This window comes from Nansenia antarctica (genome assembly GCF_963989245.1).
Source record: "Nansenia antarctica genome assembly, chromosome: 20".
NCBI lineage: Eukaryota > Metazoa > Chordata > Actinopteri > Argentiniformes > Microstomatidae > Nansenia > Nansenia antarctica.
Window position 1 is genome coordinate 17,070,361 of NC_137693.1, and position 20,115 is coordinate 17,090,475.

A 20,115-nucleotide genomic window follows, 5' to 3' on the forward strand; every position below is an offset into this window, starting at 1 on the left:
TGTAGGAAGTTTGAGAACATCTACATTGGCAGGGGCATGAAGTTTGCTGGGGAAGGGTACACGCCCACCTGCCCACCAGCGCCCCAGCTAGAGTACCCCAGCAGGCCAGACATCACAGAGGCCCTGGACCCCAGTCATCCAGGTCTCTCAGGACTTCTGGAAGGAATACAGAATCTCGGATTTGAGGTGTGTGTCTGTCTCTGTGTGTGTGTGTGTGTGTGTGTGTGTGTGTGTGTGTGTGTGTGTGTGTGTGTCTGTGTGTCTGTGTGTGTGTGTGTGTGTGTGTGTGTGTGTGAGTGTGTGTGTGTGTTATTTTCCCATCGTAAGGAATACACTATCTCGGATTTGAGGTGTGTGTGTCTCTCTCTGTGTGTGTGTGTGTGTGTGTGTGTGTGTGTGAGTGTGTGTGTGTGTGTGAGTGTGTGTGTGTGTGTGTGTGTGTGTGTGTCTGTGTCTGTCTGTCTGTGTGTGTGTGTGTGTGTGTGTGTTATTGTGTGATAACTGCATGGCTCTTCCAGGGTCCCTGTGTCTGCGTGAACCTGGCGGAGAAGCCTGAGGACGACTTTGACGAGGGAGCAGAGGAGGAGGAGAAGGAGGAAGAGCCAGACGAGCCGGAGCCAGAGGTGGGCCCGCCCCTCCTCACCTCCCTGGCCGAGGACGCAGGTCAGCCTCAGTCTGGGTTCAGCAACAACCAGCATGTTTCACTCTAACAACCACCATGTCTCACTCTAACAACCAGCATGTCTCACTCTAACAACCAGCATGTTTCACTCTAACAACCAGCATGTCTCACTCTAACAACCACCATGTTTCACTCTAACAACCACCATGTCTCACTCTAACAACCACCATGTCTCACTCTAACAACCAGCATGTCTCACTCTAACAACCAGCATGTCTCACTCTAACAACCAGCATGTCTCACTCTAACAACCACCATGTCTCACTCTAACAACCAGCATGTCTCACTCTAACAACCAGCATGTCTCACTCTAACAACCAGCATGTCTCACTCTGCTGGTGGATCTGACACACGTTACTGAGACAGCAGGGGAGGGGAGAGGGCCACAGATAAGGGAGGAGAGTAAACGGGTGGATTTGACCCTAGAGAGAATGCCAAAGCTCCAAAATCTGGCTTCTTCCTGTGTGTTAAACTCACTTGGTCTTCCTGCTGCTCTTTCTGCGTTGCAGAGATCTCTGGCACCCCTCCCTGGAGCTCCAAGATGTCTGGCATCGGTGTGCTGCGCTCCAACCTCTGGCCAGGGGCGTACGCTTACACCACTGGGAAGTAAGACGCCTTCATATCTTGATTTCCAGAATTGTACACTAGATATAACAAAATGTGACTTTTATTATCGTTGTCTAGGTTCAGATGGGCAATATTGCAGTTGTTAACTGTTATTTCGTCCTGTAGGAAGTTTGAGAACATCTACATTGGCAGGGGCATGAAGTTTGCCCAGGAGGAGACGGAGGGCCTGGATGGAGACGAAGAGGAGGAGGACGACGAGGATTGAGGAGGAAGATTTGTGGAAGGGTTTAAAAAAAAAGTTCAGTTCAAATAATATACAAATATTTGCTATGTTCACTACAGCCTTAATTTGTAAAAAAAAAAAAAAAAAAGACAAATAAAACTAGTCACAATGACCTCTCTCTCCCCTTTTATTCAATGCATGAACATTATTGCCCTCCTCAAACAAAAAAACCTTTGCGGTCAAGTTTGATGTAAAGTAACTTTCAACAATCATTCTCCATCATAGGCGTTGCAGACAGTCGTACCTTAACATACTGAAGGGGCATTGAGCTGCAGTCCACTACCAGTAATGCCAGAATGAGTGCAGTTGTTTTAAATGCTGCTGACTTGTCTCTGGTTGCTACAGTACCCATCACATTACTGAGAGCCTTGAGTGGGAAATGACATCAGGTATCAATATTTCTGTAACCGAAAATAACAGCAAAAACACGAGGAAGGTCACACTTTAAGATTTTTTTATTAAAGGCATTAGTAGGTTCCTGTGACGAATAATTGATACATAACATACCAAGAATCTGATTTTTTTACTATATGTTAACCAAACAGGTGAATCGATCCACCTGGCTTTAGTCCTACCACTAGGAGGACAACAACAGAATCATCTATGACTATAGATCATCTATTGTCTTAGTTGTTTTCTCTCGGTTCCCTGCAAACATCATCAAACCTGGTGCTGTGAAGGATAGATTTCTGAGCATAACCATTTCTATGCATGCTACCTCTTATTCTAATTGAGATCAAAATCATAAATATAATAAATTACATTACATAGGGTTGGGTGACAACCAACATCCATGGATGAAGGTTCATCAATATTGGCAATAGAAATTATTAGATGAATAAATAATGGTTATATTTTGTGTGTTTGTGTGGCTCTAATGGCAAATAATTCCAATGAAAAATATCCACATCTACCTAGAGATGCAGAAACATAACAGGCTGTGAGGAGAGCTCCATCATTTTACCACCTCTCCCAAAATGTAAACCAAATATAAGATGCCTCTGTATCTACAGAAACACTCTTCAAAGCTGTGATCATTTGACATTTCTTTGGATTATAGACTGATATTGTGTAAATCAAGGACACTGTGAAATTAACCAATGGCTGAGGTGATCCAAATATGAAATAAATAAAGTAGCCCCCTTGATTCGTGTTGTTGTTGATTAAACAACATCAGATCATCTATATTGAACTAACCAGTTTAAAACTGTTGGTTTTGATATTGTTACTGTGACAGAAAACAACATATAACAGACATTAACCAGGCCTATAATATGCTACTATCCATCATGTTCAGAAGGGCTAGGCTAGGCTAGGCTAGCTATCCTGTCTTTATCATCCTGGCTGGTACGATTCTAAAGCTTTCTGAGGGTAGTGTTCCATGGGGTCTGGGCCAGGACCCTTATTGCTTGACAATGACAATACGCCAGCAAGTGATATATGACTAGGCTTACATACATATACATATACTGATTGAAGGGTTGAATAAATAAGGAATGTAGAATGATACAGACAGGAGAAAGGAATCAAAAGGAATAAGTTATTCAGGAATGTACACTTAAACATTGAAGAGATCAGGGATTTTAAAGGGAGATGATTTTTTCTATTCTTCTGAGTCTTAGCGAAGGTCACTCTCATCATCCTGTATGGTCTTCTTCACTCTCAGCAGCATGGTGGTGTTCCACTGATCCAGTCTGGAGATTGAGTCAAAGTCCTTCACCTATTAGAGAAGGAGAACAGAAGTTCAGAAACATTCATAACAAAAAGATGTTGACATACAAAAGATAATGTACAAAAGCATACACAACATATACTTGTCATTCCCAAATGAATTAAAATAAGATAAATAAAAGGCTAAACTTACTGCATCAGTGAATGCCTCAACATCCTGTTCCTCATAAGCATCTAGAAGTTTCTGTTAAAAATACAGAGCAGAGACATTGTTCATCATTACCCATCCCTCAGGGAATGTCATGTCTAACCCATGGTCTCTAGTCAGGAACGTCATGTTTAACCCATGGTCTCTAGTCAGGGAACGTCATGTCTATCCCATGGTCTCTAGTCAGTGAATGTCATGTTTAATCCAGGTCTCCAGTCAGTGAACGTCATGTTTAATCCAGGTCTCTAGTCAGGGAATGTCATGTTTAACCCATGGTCTCTAGTCAGTGAACGTCATGTTTAATCCAGGTCTCTAGTCAGTGAATGTCATGTTTAATCCATGGTCTCTAGTCAGGGAATGTCATGTTTAATCCAGGTCTCTAGTCAGTGAACGTCATGTTTAATCCAGGTCTCTAGTCAGTGAATGTCATGTTTAATCCATGGTCTCTAGTCAGGGAATGTCATGTTTAATCCAGGTCTCTAGTCAGTGAACGTCATGTTTAATCCAGGTCTCTAGTCAGGGAATGTCATGTTTAATCCAGGTCTCTAGTCAGTGAATGTCATGTTTAATCCAGGTCTCTAGTCAGTGAACGTCATGTTTAATCCAGGTCTCTAGTCAGGGAATGTCATGTTTAACCCATGGTCTCTAGTCAGTGAATGTCATGTTTAATCCAGGTCTCTAGTCAGGAACGTCATGTTTAACCCATGGTCTCTAGTCAGGGAATGTCATGTCTAACCCATGGTCTCTAGTCAGGAACGTCATGTTTAACCCATGGTCTCTAGTCAGTGAATGTCATGTTTAATCCAGGTCTCCAGTCAGTGAACGTCATGTTTAATCCAGGTCTCTAGTCAGGGAATGTCATGTCTAACCCATGGTCTCTAGTCAGGGAATGTCATGTCTAACCCAGGTCTCTAGTCAGGGAACGTCATGTTTAACCCATGGTCTCTAGTCAGGGAACGTCATGTTTAACCCATGGTCTCTAGTCAGGAATGTCATGTCTAACCCAGGTCTCTAGTCAGGGAATGTCATGTTTAATCCAGGTCTCTAGTCAGGGAACGTCATGTTTAACCCATGGTCTCTAGTCAGTGAATGTCATGTTTAATCCAGGTCTCCAGTCAGTGAACGTCATGTTTAATCCAGGTCTCTAGTCAGGGAATGTCATGTCTAACCCATGGTCTCTAGTCAGGGAATGTCATGTCTAACCCATGGTCTCTAGTCAGTGAATGTCATGTTTAATCCAGGTCTCTAGTCAGTGAACGTCATGTTTAATCCAGGTCTCTAGTCAGGGAATGTCATGTCTAACCCATGGTCTCTAGTCAGGGAATGTCATGTTTAACCCATGGTCTCTAGTCAGGGAACGTCATGTTTAACCCATGGTCTCTAGTCAGGAATGTCATGTCTAACCCAGGTCTCTAGTCAGGGAATGTCATGTTTAATCCAGGTCTCTAGTCAGGGAACGTCATGTTTAACCCATGGTCTCTAGTCAGTGAATGTCATGTTTAATCCAGGTCTCTAGTCAGGGAATGTCATGTTTAATCCAGGTCTCTAGTCAGGGAATGTCATGTTTAATCCAGGTCTCTAGTCAGGAACGTCATGTTTAACCCATGGTCTCTAGTCAGGGAATGTCATGTTTTACCCATGGGGCCCTATTATGCACTTCATCAATAAGACGAGGCGGTAGATCTAAACTTAAGACGTGGAGGCGTGGTCAAGGCCACTTTGCTATTATGCGTGCTGTAGTGGGCGCCTAAAACCCGGCGCTAAGCAAAGAAATTAGTCATGGGTGTGTTTTGGGCGTCTTCTCAATCAACCCAATCAGCGTGCCAGGTGCCATTCCCTTTAAGAACCGGCTGCGTTGAGTCATTAGCGCTATGCTATTATGGAAGTCCTAAGAAGGAGGTCAGCGCGCTTCTCTGCCTCTCCCTTCTGAAATAAAGCATTTATACTGTGACCGTAATTGACGTCTTGCCGTGGAGCCACGTGCGTGTTCATGTGTGCCCACATGCATGCGCAAACCGCGGAGGCGCGCTCGTGTTTCAAAACGTGCATGAAGTCTAAACTTAAGAACTTTTCAAACCACTTCTTAGCGATAGGAGCAAAGTCAGATCGCATAATAGCAGGGGCGCCTAGTGCACTTCATTAACATATGAACACTCCCACAATGAGCAATATATGCACGGGAGTTTTACGTCTTATGTGTGGGCGCCTATCGACACCTGCATAATAGCAGTAGCGCGTATGAAGCGCATAATAAGGGTGGCGGTAGGTCTTAACCTGGCGGTGCGTCTTAATTAACACTTAAGACGGCAAGTTAAGAAGTGCATAATAGGGCCCATGGTCTCTAGTCAGGGAATGTATCATGTCTAACCCAGGTCTCTAGTCAGGGAATGTCATGTTTAACCCATGGTCTCTAGTCAGAGAATGTCATGTTTAACCCATGGTCTCTAGTCAGGGAATGTCATGTTTAACCCATGGTCTCTAGTCAGAGAATGTCATGTCTAACCCATGGTCTCTAGTCAGGGAATGTCATGTCTAACCCAGGTCTCTAGTCAGGGAATGTCATGTCTATCCCATGGTCTCTAGTCAGGGAATGTCATGTCTATCCCATGGTCTCTAGTCAGGGAATGTCATGTTTAACCCAGGTCTCTATTCAGGGAATGTCATGTCTAACCCAGGTCTCTAGTCAGGGAATGTCATGTTTAACCCATGGTCTCTAGTCAGGGAATGTCATGTCTAACCCAGGTCTCTAGTCAGGGAATGTCATGTTTAACCCATGGTCTCTAGTCAGGGAATGTCATGTCTAACCCAGGTCTCTAGTCAGGGAATGTCATGTTTAACCCATGGTCTCTAGTCAGGGAATGTCATGTTTAATCCAGGTCTCTAGTCAGGAACATCATGTTTAACCCAGGTCTCTAGTCAGGGAATGTCATGTTTAACCCATGGTCTCTAGTCAGGGAATGTCATGTTTAATCCAGGTCTCTAGTCAGGGAATGTCATGTCTAACCTAGGTCTCTAGTCAGGGAATGTCATGTTTAATCCAGGTCTCTAGTCAGGGAATGTCATGTTTAACCCAGGTCTCTAGTCAGGGAATGTCATGTCTAACCCAGGTCTCTAGTCAGGGAATGTCATGTTTAACCCATGGTCTCTAGTCAGGGAATGTCATGTCTAACCCAGGTCTCTAGTCAGGGAATGTCATGTTTAACCCATGGTCTCTAGTCAGGGAATGTCATGTTTAACCCATGGTCTCTAGTCAGGGAACGTCATGTTTAATGGTCTCTAGTCAGACAGTAGTGATACTTCCAAAACTACAGGCTATTACGTTATTATTAACGGTTATTACGATAGTTATTTTAATAATGATAGGGTGAGGATTTCTTCTTATAAAGAAGAGAGGCCAAAAAAATTAAGGAAAACAAACTCTCAAAGGAATTAGGATCTTCTAATCCATGTGTATCCGTGTGTATCCATGTGTATTGTTCCATAGTCTGTGTCCCCTTTGAGTTCAGTAACGGGGACGCTAAAGACCGTTCTGCCCACACAAATGAACTGTTGCCACTATACTGAGAGACAATGCTGTATTTGTAGTCAAACAAGTAACATGTTTCATATACTGTATAGACCCACCTTAACCAGTTTGCATTCTCTTGAGTCTGAGAAGGCTGGAAACATTTCCTCATACCTCTGTACAGACAGCTGATGGTAAACAAACAAGTAGAGGAAAGTGAGACTTGTGCGTTAGACACAAACTGTTCATCTGGCTAAGATATACAGAATTCAAGACTTGTCACCTTTGCATTAAGCATGTCCACGCAGAAGTGACAAAGTGCTGCTTTGAAGAAGTGATCTTTCGCACCATATTTCAAAAGGGTGCTGTCCATTGCATATGTTCCAATCTAAGCAGTCACACACAAAAATAAAACAAACAACAAGTTAGAAAGCCCACAAAAGCAGTAAGTCTACTTAAGTAAACACGGTTAATATGCATACTGTACTTGTGTCAATACTGCATGCACACCTGCTCATAGATTTCAATGGCTTTGTCGTACTGTTCCAGTTGAGCAGCGTAGGTGGCCACCTTCAGAAGACACTTGTTTGCAGCGCTGAAGTCAGATGGACAAGGCAGGAGTCAATAATAAAACAAAAACATTATGAGAAGTTAACTGAAATAAACTATCCATGAGAGATTGACAGCACATCAGAATACCTGTTGGACTCCTCCCCTTTGAAGTAATCTGCCGCCTGTTCATAGTGAGCAATAGCCTGTCCATGGAAACAAACCACAATTATGGCCTGATGGATTTGAAAAGAAAATCAATGTTCATGTTTAACGATGATAAGTGTTTTAAGAATGTGCAGTTTAGGATTAAAACCATACTGCATCGGTATTAGGCTGGTTTATGTAGAAAGATTTCATGTTCTGTAAGATTCAATGGCTGACCTTATCAACGTCGACCAGCTCTGTCTCACAGATCTCAGCGATAGATATGTGGTGCTTAGCTGCAATTGTAAAACGGCCCTGCAGACAAGGACAGGTTAAATAATCAGGTGAAAATATCAACATATCTCACAGTTAGACCTACAATCGATATCAGGCACACATTTCTAGAATAATAGGTCCGTTTGAGTTTTCACACGTCACAAATGTAGAAATACTACCATGTTCTTACCATGTCTGTGTAAATTTCAATGGCGTGATTCAGACAATTGATGGCCTCTGTGGAGGTGAAAAGCACATACAGTTACTTACAGTGACAGTGAAGCATCTTTTCCTTCTTTTGGCGCTATACTCAAATAAGGACTATGAGGTTAAAGTAGAGGTTCTCTGATGGTTTGATCATTTGGAATATGACAACACGTTTGATACAGTCCCCCTGTTTCAGGGCACTAGAAGTAATCGGACAGATTCATACAATGTGGAGCCCATCAAATTTGCACCCGGGCCAGTGACTATCTTAGGGGTACGATAAGGGGTACCTTATCGGGTATGACAGCCCACATAATGAGAAGATCTAATACAGTCATGTTATTAGGTACCTTGTGGGTCGGCCTTTTTGTAAGCATTGCCAGCGTCAATGAAGTTGATGGCTGCATCCAGTTTGTTGCTCATCTGCAGATGGAGGCGGGCGGCCTGGGAGAAGGCGCCCCCCGCAGCTGGAACACAGTATCACACCTGTCAACTCTGATCATCCTACACATTTAACTTTTTTTTTTAATAATATTTTTTATTCCAGTATAGAAGATATGTTCATTGAAAAAGGCATGAATATTTTCTGTTTTTCTCCCTGCCCTCCACCCCTCCCTCCCTCTCAAACATGTCTGCATACATACATATAGATTTGCCCATCTAGCCACACACACACATATAAACAAGTTACCAGTTTTACCAACAATTTAGTGAGTGACACATTTTCGATTTTGAATTAGACATGTTCAACCAAACCCCATCTTACCACTCCAATTCTTTGCCATTTTGAACATGTTTGCAGCCCTCACGTACATTTCACAAGCTTCCTCGAATTTCCGGGATGAACCTCTAAAACAAGAAGACAGAAAACGTTGACATGAAATGCAACAAGACTATTAATAATACTATTAATCTATTATCAATGATGTCCATGATCAAAACAGCTGTTGTCATCTGAGCTAGCCCTAGCTGCTGTTGTTGACGAGCCTACATACCCCCCGAACAACGACCCGAGGACTGACTGCGAGGATTTCATCTTCTTATCAGCCTCGGCCAGGAGAGCCAGGGCCTCCTTCTCTTTACCGGAGTTATCCATGATAATGTTATTATGATGTTATTATAATGTTATTGAGACAGACGTCTGTACGCAACGCGACGGGATAAACACTGCAGCAGCTCAGCCAAACCTGTGTGTGTTTAACGTACAGACAGACTACCTACGTCATCACGTGTGTGCGCGTGATTTGAGACAAGTGTTTGACTGTTTGGCTGAGAAGGTGCTGCCCGGCGGGGCGGAGTGAGAAGGTGCTGCCCGGTGGGGCGGAGCTTGACATGGGAATCAGTAAAAGTGTTTAAAAATAAGCTAAAGACCCACCTGTTTTGCGTTGTCTACATGTCATAGGCTGTTTTTTTTTGTGCTGTTGTAATTTATGTGTGTTTTTAAATTGAAATAGTTGTTTTTAAATTTGTTTAACATTTTTTGTTTTTACCTATTATATTTGTGTTGCGAAATTGTGCGGTTTTTAAATTGAAATAGCTGTTTATATATATATATATATATATATATATATATATTACCTATTGTACTTGTAAAGCACTTTGACGTAAAGTGCTATATAAATAAAGTTATTATTATTATTATTATTATTATTATTATTATTATTATTATTATTATTATTATTATTATTATTATTATTATTATTATTATTATGGGCTTTATGTCTCTGAGCCCGACGCCCGCGGCTCTTATGATCATTGATTTATATGCATTTATATACGTTGCAGCAGCGTCAAATGTGACCAGAGTTAAATGAGACAACAGTCATTACTGTCTGTTATTAGTCAGTCATCACTGTCTGTTATTAAATGAGACAGTCATTACTGTCTGTTATTAAATGAGACAGTCATTACTGTCTGTTATTATTAGTGCGTGAAACGACTTTGCCTTCTGATTTGTCTTTAATGTTTCCTAGCTCTTCGTGCAAATCGAGCAGACCTTATTGTCTGAGACCTGGAAGTAAACCCGTGTTACCGGAAACACATGATCATGAGTAATATAAAGATTACGGCGAAATCACAAGCATCACAACTGGGTTAAATTAATATAATATTCTATGGTGTAAAACAAAAAAAAAGAATGGTCTGAATTATGTGTAATTTATATGCAAGAATCTCGAATTTTGGGACTATCGAACGTTACCACGGATGTGGATAATCATCCTATAAAAAAACAACAACAATACTACCACTTAATATTTAATAATGCATTATTCATTGGAGCAAATTGTTTTCTTTTCTCGTTTTTCAGACGCGCACTTCAACTTTTAATCAACTCCAAAAGCAGCATTTCAGTTCCCGTTCAAGGGTCTCGACATGGTCTGGATGTGCGCTGTGCAGAGACGGGCGGAGACCAAGGTACATATGACCCTATGCGATTCAGATTGAGTCTTTAGCCTAGGCTTAGATACGTATTGTACATTATGTTTGTGGGTGAGCAGCTTTGGACACTTTTATTCGGCAGAGAGATTAGACATGTTGAACAAACACGTTGACATTTCCTCATGCGCTACTGTGTTTTGTTACATCTCATTAAAGTCGTATGAATCAAGCGGTTTTCACATATACTATTTGAAATCACTGTACATCTGTCAGGTTGTGACTTTAAATGGTGAAATCATTTTTTATTTAAATACCTAATCACAATTGATTGAAGCTCCATCAAATCCACGAAATCTCAAATGTACCTTTGTAGCCTATATGTATGTATTAATAAACTATAAATCACTGTAAATCTGTCAGGTTGTGACTTTAAATGGTGAAATCATCTTTTATTTAAATACCTAATCACAATTGATTGAAGCTCCATCAAATCCACGAAATCTCAAATGTTGTAGCCTATATGTATGTATTAATAAACTATAAAGCAAACAGCACCTAACAAAGACAAACATCTGTTTCTCTTCTAGTGATCTCTCATCACCCATGAATTTCCCAGGCCTACCCCGACCCAGCGCTCTGGACCCAGGTATAAAGAGGAGAGGAGAGTGTGGAGCGGCTCAACCGTTGTACATATCAATATCAAATGACCGACGCACGTCTAAAGTTTGGAACTACTACACCCAGCTGAACGGGAACCATGTTGAGTGCAATGTCTGTAAGAGGCAGTTGTCTTTTCATAACAGCACAACTTCTATGAGGGAGCATCTTGTCCGCAGACATGGTATCCGAGACAGTGATAACACCATGGTGGCCCCGATCCCAGCCACATCCCATCAGCCCATGGCCCAGCCCAGCTGCACCACAGTCAACACCTGCATGTTCCAGCCATCTTTGACCGTCATCATCAAGGAAGAGCAGCAGGACCCTGACGTCTCTGCTGAACCAGGGGAGGCCAAACGTGCACGGATCACATTCGCTAACCCAGATGTAGGAAGTGCCGCAAACGCAGTACCTGTCTCCAACTCAGATCTGGAGCCCTCAAACTCACACGCTGGATTACCATACAGTGTGAACAACAACAACAACAACAGCGTTAGTAAAAACAAGGAATGTCATAAACAAGGTAGTAAGGAATGCAGTAACAACCGTGTTGGGGTCCTTACTGACCTCATCTTAGGAATGGTGTTCAGGGACTTGCAACCGCTGTCTGTGGTGGAGGAGAAGGGATTTCGTCTTTTATTGAGCTGCTTAGAACCACACTACCTGGTGCCCACTCCCTCCCAACTTGGCAGCCTGCTTTGGTATCGGTATGATGCTCTCAAACAGCACCTTCAGCAGTATCTCCAGTCTGGCCTGGCACCTCGTGGCCTAACTCTTTGCACTGAATACTGGCAGTCAGTAGCTGGCTGTGAAGTGGGAGGAGGCGGTCGACTCTTCTTCACTGTAAGTGCACATTTTGTTGACAAAAACTGGCGCTCTGCCCATTGTGTGCTAGAGACCCGTCCCATGCCAGACTTCAGAGAGGAGGCCAATGGAAGTATCAATCAATTTGGGGACACCCTGAAGGCAATTCTCTCTGAATTCAACCTCCCTGAGAACTTTGTTTTCTGTGTTGTGCACGACACTCCCCATACTCCCTCTGAGCCCAGAGGAATTAAGAATACGGGACTTGATAGAGAAAATCAAAATTATTTTGCTGATCAAAGCCAGTCACCTCAGAATCTCCCAGAGGGCTGGGTAACATTGCACTGTGCAGGGGAGGCCCTCAATCTTTGCATTCAGGAAGGCCTGTGGATGGAGCCAGCCAGCCAGGCTCTTTCAGAGGTCCGTAGAATCATCTCACATTTCCAGCACGATGCCCATGCTGCCATGGCACTGAGCCACAAAGCACAGGCTGCAAATAACGCAGGTGTTCGTTTGGTCTTGGATGACCCAGGCCGCTGGGCAACTGCCATTGACATGTGTGAGAGCCTGCTAGAGCTGAAGTGGGTGGTGAGCTCAGTCCTGGAAGAGCGGAAAGCTGCTCCTAATTTGGCGGACCACCAGTGGCGGCTCCTACAGGAGCTGGTACCTGTGCTTAGGACGGTGCGCATTGCTTGCTCTTTTTTGAGCGAAGACATAAATGCCCCCATCTCTGCCCTTATGCCATGCCTGCATGGTGTATCCCGTGTCCTGGCACAGCATATCGCAGAGAGCAGCTGCCCTGTGGCTCGGGGGGTCATGGAGAGAGTGCTGTCTGGGATCGAGAGACGATGGAGACTGGATAAAGAGGACGCCCTGCTGGACAGCCCCGCCATTCTCTCCTCCTTCTTGGACCCGAGGTTTAAGGAGCTGCGCTTCCTCAGCCCATACGCACGTAGCAAGCTGCACGATAAGGTGAAGGAACTGTTATCTGCTCAAGCACAAATGGAGGATGGGGAAATGAGCGTTCAGAGTGATAAAGGAGGTGTTGAGCAGGAGGAGGAAGACGAGGATGGAAGAGGAGGGGGAGGGATGAATATGGGATCTGAAAACTCTGTCAAGTCCAGAGATGCACCACCGGATTCCTTTGAATCGAATGAAGACTGCGACGTTATCGTGTTGCAACCGAAGGTGGATTCCATAACAATCCAGTCCCAAGTGAGTAAAGCGGGGCAGGGTGTCAGCCCACTCTGCAGCTCTGCAAATGGTCCCAAGCGAGTGAGCACCGTGACAGGACTGGCTAGCCCGTTAAAAGTGAACTTGCCCAGCCCAGTGTCCCGGAGCATGTACGACATCCTGTTAGGAGAGGACCCCACAGAGCGAATGCCCGAGATCCACCAACAACTAGAGAACTACATTGCAGAGCCACTCTGTAGACGCAGTCTGTCTCCTCTCCACTGGTGGCGCTCCAAGGAGCGTCGCTTCCCTGCTGTGGCTAGGCTGGCCCGTAAGTACCTGGCCATCCCTGCTACTGCGGTGCCTGCAGACAGAGCCTTGGCTCCTAGAGAGAGTCCAGTTGCTCAACGCAGAGCCACGCTGGGGCCCCAGCACTTGGACCACATTCTTTTCCTTCACCAGAACTGTGACGATGTGGAGCGACTGATGGGAAGGTCCCTGGGGGATGGAGAGAGAGGCAATGACAGGAATGGAGGCAATCAAACAAGAGAGACTCTATATCAGTCTTTAGTGTCATATGAAAGCCAGGCTTGGTTGGGAGGGGAGGAGCAGTGAACTGCATTATGACTATTGTTTTCAACAAAAAGTGCTGCATAGGCTGGTGGTGGCTTTTTGGTATCTAGTGAAAAAAAGTCCACTACATAGTTAACTACTGGTATTTGTGCAGCTTTTTGGTATTATTAAAGCCATTTTGTGATGTGTATTTTCATGTACAATATTGTTTGCATATCTACATCGCAGGAATACAATGTGTTATAAAATGTACTTTGTTATCGTCCTTGTAGTGCTAAGAAATCAACATACAAAGTTGTACCCTACCAAAAGCTTGTTATTTCATTTCAAGTTATTTGTTCTATGGTCAATCCAGCTGAAGAATAACAACATGCATGTTGTCTTGTCTGGTTTACATAAAGTTAAGACACTGGTTTAAAAGCCTTTATTTGTAGCATGTACATATGAAAATGTCTCAAAAACTAACTGTGTAGAAATGTTGTGAGAAATGTTTGATTAAAGAAACAGTGTCTAATTAAATACATTAAGGAACCTTATCTTGTACTTGTATTCTTAAGCACTGTCAGTGTGCTCATCAACACTCTCAAAAGAGAACACATGACTCAGGTCAGGCTAACAGTCTTTTTGTAAATAAATAAATAATAATAACTAATATAAAATCCAAAATTGTGGAGTTGGATCCCAAGTAAAGGTAACAGTGACACAATCACATATTCCACTCTTAAAATTAATTATAGAACTGAAACAATTTCAGGTCAGGTTGCTCTAAAAGAAAACGTCATGTTAAAACATCCCAAACAATGTGAACTAAAATGAACTGAACAGCGCTCCAACAGAAGAGAATTGCAATGGATATTCAACCATTCTAACTTCTCTTTAGTTTCACACATCATTCTTAAATTATTCACCTAAATAATTACTGGACAACCCATAAACCTAGAAGTTAACTGTGGGGATGTGTAAATTGCTGGTTTTCACTCAAACAGCTAAACTGAGACAGTCCAGATCTATGTACTATAGCAGGTTCCTCTGGTGTGTAGATGAACTATGTACTATAGCAGGTTCCTCTGGTGTGTAGAGGACAGGTATAGCAGGTTCCTCTGGTGTGTAGATGAACTATGTACAGGGGACAGGGACCTGGTGTGTAGAGGACAGGTATAGCAGGTTCCTCTGGTGTGTAGAGGACAGGTATAGCAGGTTCCTCTGGTGTGTAGAGGACAGGTATAGCAGGTTCCTCTGGTGTGTAGAGGACAGGTATAGCAGGTTCCTCTGGTGTGTAGAGGACAGGTATAGCAGATTCCTCTGGTGTGTAGAGGACAGGGACCAGGTCAGACCCGGGCTGGGTCCTCTGCAGGACACGTCCTGGACCAGCCTCGCCTCGTCAGCCACTCCCTCTCCTGCTGCCGGTGGGTCTTCATATGAGCACTACGACTCTTCACCCTGTCAAAGACTCTGGACAAAATGTGTGTGTGTGTGTGGGAGGGGGGGGGGTGGACGGACAGACACACAGACAAACAGACATGAGTGAATTTGGAGGAACAACAAGCTAAACTAGTACTCAAAAGGAGAGAGTAGGGGTCAATGAGCCAGCATGGCATGACTACCTAGGGGCAGTTCAAGACGACAGCGATATAGACTGGATACAATTCTCATGTGACAAATGGAAAACCACTTCTTTATATCTGTATTTCTTCCTTAAACTTTGCCCCCCTAGTAAATACAAAGTTTTCTGTATGTTTCCACTGACCGCCCACACACTTGACAGGTGTACTGACCGCCCACACACTTGACAGGTGTACTCCAATGCACCTCCTCCTGTAGGCTGCTCCTCCTCCAACCCTCTGGTTCTGTCTTGCTTGGTTAAGGACCTTCTAGGGCCACGCCGGCCTGTCTGGTTATCCTCAACGTACCCAGGAGACCCGGCCTGCTGCATGACTGCGCTGAACAGTGGTTGACTTACTGATCATTGAAAATGGTACTCTATGTTATTAATAATAATAATTTATTACATTTATATAGCGCTTTTCCAAGGCTCAAAGACGCTGACAATATAGGATACATATGGGGAAACACAAAAACAACAAGTAACAACAACAAGTAACATGGAACACAGAGTCAGCGAACGGGGAGGGGGGAGGGGGGGGGTGGTGTAGAGTCCGGTGTTGATGTTGCTGGGAGCCTCGATGGATGTGGCGGCGGCAGCGGAGAATGCCTGCCTTGGTGGCAGCAGCAGCAGTGAGGCGATGGTTGTGGTTCAGTGAGTGTAGGTGAGACGAGAGAAGGGCAGGGGGAGGTGGGGGGCAGGTGAGATGGCCGGGAGTCCAGGGCAAAACAACAGGCAGTGAACCAGAGCGACAGTGCGGTGCCGCCGTTGCCGTTGTCATCAGTATTGCCAGCCTATTAGTATCTATTCCCCCGAAGTATGCCTATTTGGTGTATCCATACTAACAGTGGTAACATGTAGTGTATACCCAACTAGGGTGCATCTAATTGTTGTCTCTATAACATATGTAATACTGTACTCACAGACTCAGCTCCAACTCCTTCCTTTCTGTCGGAACCTCGGTTGTGTTGCTTGAAGTTTTTGAGTTTCTTCATGGCGTAGTAGTACTCCACACACTGGGACACTGACTTAGTCTGTAGCTGTGGTGGGAGACAACTGACTTAGTCTGTAGCTGTGGTGGTGGGAGACAACTGACTTAGTCTGTAGCTGTGGTGGGAGACAACTGACTTAGTCTGTAGCTGTGGTGGGAGACAACTGACTTAGTCTGTAGCTGTGGTGGAGACAACTGACTTAGTCTGTAGCTGTGGTGATAGACAACTGACTTAGTCTGTAGCTGTGGTGGTGGGAGACAACTGACTTAGTCTGTAGCTGTGGTGGGAGACAACTGACTTAGTCTGTAGCTGTGGTGGAGACAACTGACTTAGACTGTAGCTGTGGTGATAGACAACTGACTTAGTCTGTAGCTGTGGTGATAGACAACTGACTTAGTCCTCTGTCTGTCTAAACCCTGTCCAGCTGAAGTTCAACTGACTGTACCTCACAGTACCTCACTGTCATACCTCACTGTGAATAAGCTGGAAGTCCTTTTCATGGGTGAGTAGAGCTTTACGGATAAGTCTCTTTTCATGAGAACTCCAATGGTCTGACCCTGTAAGTCATAGGCTCAATACTGATAACAACCAAGGTAAGAGGACCACATACTGAAACTGTTTAATATATCGCTTGCTTTGTTTCTTCTTAACATCTAAGAAAATAGAATCATGTTTTACAGCAATCGTGCCACGACATCAGAGCTATGGAGTTGGGTACCTGGATAGTGATAGTTACTCAAGGGGTGTGTTGAGGAACGGAAGTCTCCTCTGATTAACAGTAGATCCAGTGCAGCCTAGGGACACATGTTAGACCATTACTTATTCTGAATCAAGATTTTCTTTGTTTGGAGCTTAAGATAGCTGTACTCACTGCTCACCAATATGTCTCCCTGCACCTCATGCAGACAGTGAAGGGCAAACTCTGTGTTGGTGCCCCCTCCTGGCAGCACACTGGAACAGCTCAACTCCATCAGTTCAGTCACTGGAAACACAGTGAATTAAGCAGTCAAACAACAACACCCTCTCTAATAATAATATAACCCCCCGAAATGGACTTGCAGTGTCGGACATTAGCTGCTGTGTTTCTGCGTGCGTGCGCGATTCGAAGAGGCAGCCACCAGAGACAGAAAGCTCAAAATAAGTCCACTCCCCTAAAACACCCCAGGCAGTATTTGTATGCAAACCAAGTGTTGGGTAGGACATTTTTTAAGGTGATTTTTCCAGACCAAAACAGTGTTCGTAAATCAAATATTTCTTGAAGCTTTTAGAAAGCTTGAATGTTACATACTGGACCTTTAAGTGTAGTGTGAATCATGTTTGGTTTCCAACATTGGGTGGACTTACTACAAGTACAGTTGCTCAGTTTAGCTTTAGACCAATGTATCACCCAATGATGCGTACAGCACACATGAGAACGGGAGAGAAAGACACACCGCTTCTCTGTGTTTCCGGGTTGCTGGATATGTCTCCCCATGGAGCCCACACCAGCTGAGCAGGGTGGTCGTCGTAAAGCATCAACAACACGTTACGAGTAGGTGGGATCTCAGCCTGGAAGCGTTGGCCCACATTGATCCTCCTAGAAATGACAGGCCCAACAGTATATATGGAATATGTGATTGTGTCTCAACAACTGAAACATTTAAACTTTGAAATCAAACATGGGGAAAAACATACGGCTGTATGCTGGCGACTGTGTCATCCATCACCATTGAAATCCCATCTGTTCCATCTGAGGATCAGAAGCGACACAAATACAAACACACTGTCATTCTTATAACTATGACAACCGTATCTGGATCCTCCATTGTGGATAGAAACAGACCTAAAGTGGCGGTGTAGGTGGGAGGAGGAGGGCCGGGGGGAGGCGGAGGCAGGGTGTTGAAGTACAGGCCCGTCCCTGGGCGCAGGGGGTTCAGCATGGGCGGGGGTGTGTAGGGAGGAGGCTGGAGGCCGGCGTTCACCAGGTGATCTGCCAGGTACAACGGGGAGCGTAGCTGGCTGTGGTAGCCACCCGCTGCACGCCACCACAGACCCGCCCCGCCCTCCTCGCCTAGGGGCCTCCATGGGGACGGCGGGGGAAGCATGGGAGGAGGGATGATGAGACTCTTCAGGAAGTCAAAACGGCAATTTGTCTTCGGCCTCCCTGCCCCGCCCTGTGGTTCCTCTGTCTGTTAAGACAACCAGAGGTTTCAGTATGTTAAGACAACCAGAGGTTTCAGTATGTTAAGACAACCAGAGGTTTCAGTATGTTAAGACAACCAGAGGTTTCAGTATGTTAAGACAACCAGAGGTTTCAGTATGTTAAGACAACCAGAGGTTTCAGTATGTCTGTTAAGACAACCAGAGGTTTCAGTATGTCTGTTAAGACAACCAGAGGTTTCAGTATATCCAGTTGATTGTCTGTTAAGACAACCAGAGGTTTCAGTATATCCAGTTGATTGCTTTGTTTCCCATTTTGCTCTCCAGTAAATAAAGATGCAAGCTCAATGTTTTTCATCTCACTTCCCGGTTTATTGATTATTAATAACTTTGCACTGGAAATGTAACCTTATTCATTTGTAATTCTACAATACTTACATGTAGTGTATCTGAATGTGCCATGTCAGAGTCAGTCTTTGCAGAGACTGGAACTGAGACAGGAATGACCAGTGGAGACAGAGGCACATGGTCTGATCGAGAGGGAGACATCTGAAACGTGGGTCTTCTCTCTTCAGGCTGCAGGGAATATCCACATTGCCACATAAAGGCATCAGGGCTTCAGATCTATTCACCATACAGCCATAATGAAGTTACCTAACAAAAATGTGCTTACTCGCCATCCTATACATTGCCCTTTACCTCTTTGATTGATTGATTGAAAACTTTATTAGAATGTTTGCAGAAGTAGGTACATGAAAGTACATATTACATACAAGGTCAAACTAATAGGATAAAAACCCAAGAAAGCCACTGGCTTATTTCAATTGGGGTCCTTGATTTTCAATTCATCGTTACATGTAACAAAAGTATTAGTATCAGGATGTCAATAACAGCACCGGGAGGCGAATTTGCGAAACCTAGGATAGTAGGGGGTGGCAGGGCAATACCGCTACCTGATTGGTTGGCGAAGCACTCCCTCATTGCCCCCTCATTGGCTGGCAATACCGCTACCTGATTGGTTGGCGAAGCACTCCCTCATTGCCCCCTCATTGGCTGGCGAGTCTACCATCTAAAGCCAGACTCCTTGCTATAAGCTATAACTTGGGCTAACGTAAACGCTAGCATGCGGGGTGTGAACGGGTTGAAATGCACGCCCAGAGAAGTTAGAAGTCATAAGGAAACATGTTTATTGACTGGGCAACACAGTGTAAAAATACACAGCTTCATAAAATAAACCAGAAACACTCATTCTGCAGTCTGCATGTTTTATTCTGATATTAACCACCCACAAACCATATTACTGCATAAGCAACCACACAGGGGAAATACAGTATCAAAGGAGCAGAACATTTCAGGAACATTTCAGAACTTTAGGAGTTGTTTAAACTTGAACTCTCTTAGATTATATATAGGGGGCAATGATAAGGTGACCAGATTTCTGAGATGCAATCTGGGGACATTTCCAACTTTTTAGGAAAAATGTATACATTTTATCATGATGAAATACAGAAACGGGGACAATTGCTGTTTCATTTATTTTGACCTTATTTTGACCAATGTATACACATTCAAGCAAGAATACTCAAGTGTAACAACTGGAATGTGCCTCTCAACATTAGTGTCAGTGTACTGTAAGTGGTATTAAAAGTAATTCTTAGAACTGTTCAGGTTTACGAGCCAACCATCAACCAAGCGGG

At 44.0% G+C, this 20,115-nt stretch overlaps 3 protein-coding genes across 3 annotated transcripts in view; 2 read left to right on the forward strand and 1 right to left on the reverse strand.

Annotated features, from left to right (window-relative positions):
* The window catches only part of LOC308174390 (sister chromatid cohesion protein PDS5 homolog B-like), a gene marked incomplete at both ends in the record, with an annotated part of 28,444 nt that extends 26,930 nt beyond the window's left edge, over positions 1-1,514 (forward strand). The window contains 4 exons of the mRNA XM_080549469.1: positions 6-186; positions 519-663; positions 1,192-1,288; positions 1,415-1,514. Of these exons, the coding sequence (XP_080405595.1) occupies positions 6-186; positions 519-663; positions 1,192-1,288; positions 1,415-1,514 (523 nt within the window). The remainder of the gene's footprint in view (positions 1-5; positions 187-518; positions 664-1,191; positions 1,289-1,414) is intronic.
* A 487-nt stretch (positions 1,515-2,001) lies between these two features.
* On the reverse strand, positions 2,002-9,271 carry napaa (N-ethylmaleimide-sensitive factor attachment protein, alpha a). The gene is made up of 11 exons (XM_080550118.1): positions 9,091-9,271; positions 8,862-8,944; positions 8,446-8,562; positions 8,079-8,125; positions 7,850-7,927; positions 7,616-7,671; positions 7,427-7,511; positions 7,200-7,304; positions 7,036-7,104; positions 3,397-3,447; positions 2,002-3,252 (listed from the first exon to the last, which is right to left on the reverse strand). The coding sequence occupies exons 1-11, from the start codon at positions 9,189-9,191 to the stop codon at positions 3,151-3,153; spliced, it is 894 nt and encodes a 297-aa protein (XP_080406244.1). The 5' UTR covers positions 9,192-9,271; the 3' UTR covers positions 2,002-3,150.
* Positions 9,272-11,338: 2,067 nt separating this feature from the next.
* Positions 11,339-17,281, forward strand: zbed4l2 (zinc finger BED-type containing 4-like 2; the record flags this gene model as incomplete). Its single annotated transcript, XM_080549470.1, has 3 exons — positions 11,339-11,521; positions 12,317-13,605; positions 17,227-17,281. 3 exons carry the CDS (start codon positions 11,339-11,341, stop codon positions 17,279-17,281), a joined length of 1,527 nt encoding a protein of 508 aa, XP_080405596.1.
* Between the last annotated feature and the right edge of the window lie 2,834 nt (positions 17,282-20,115).

Excerpts from the sequence above, each read along its gene's own strand:
- napaa (XM_080550118.1), bottom strand. The coding sequence starts at position 9,191 with ATGGATAACTCCGGTAAAGAGAAGGAGGCCCTGGCTCTCCTGGCCGAG. Across the intron at positions 8,563-8,861 it reads AATGGCAAAGAATTGGAGTG|CTGCGGGGGGCGCCTTCTCC; the intron begins GTAAGATGGGGT and ends ACTGTGTTCCAG. Across the intron at positions 3,253-3,396 it reads TTGAGGCATTCACTGATGCA|GTGAAGGACTTTGACTCAAT; the intron begins GTAAGTTTAGCC and ends CTTCTCTAATAG.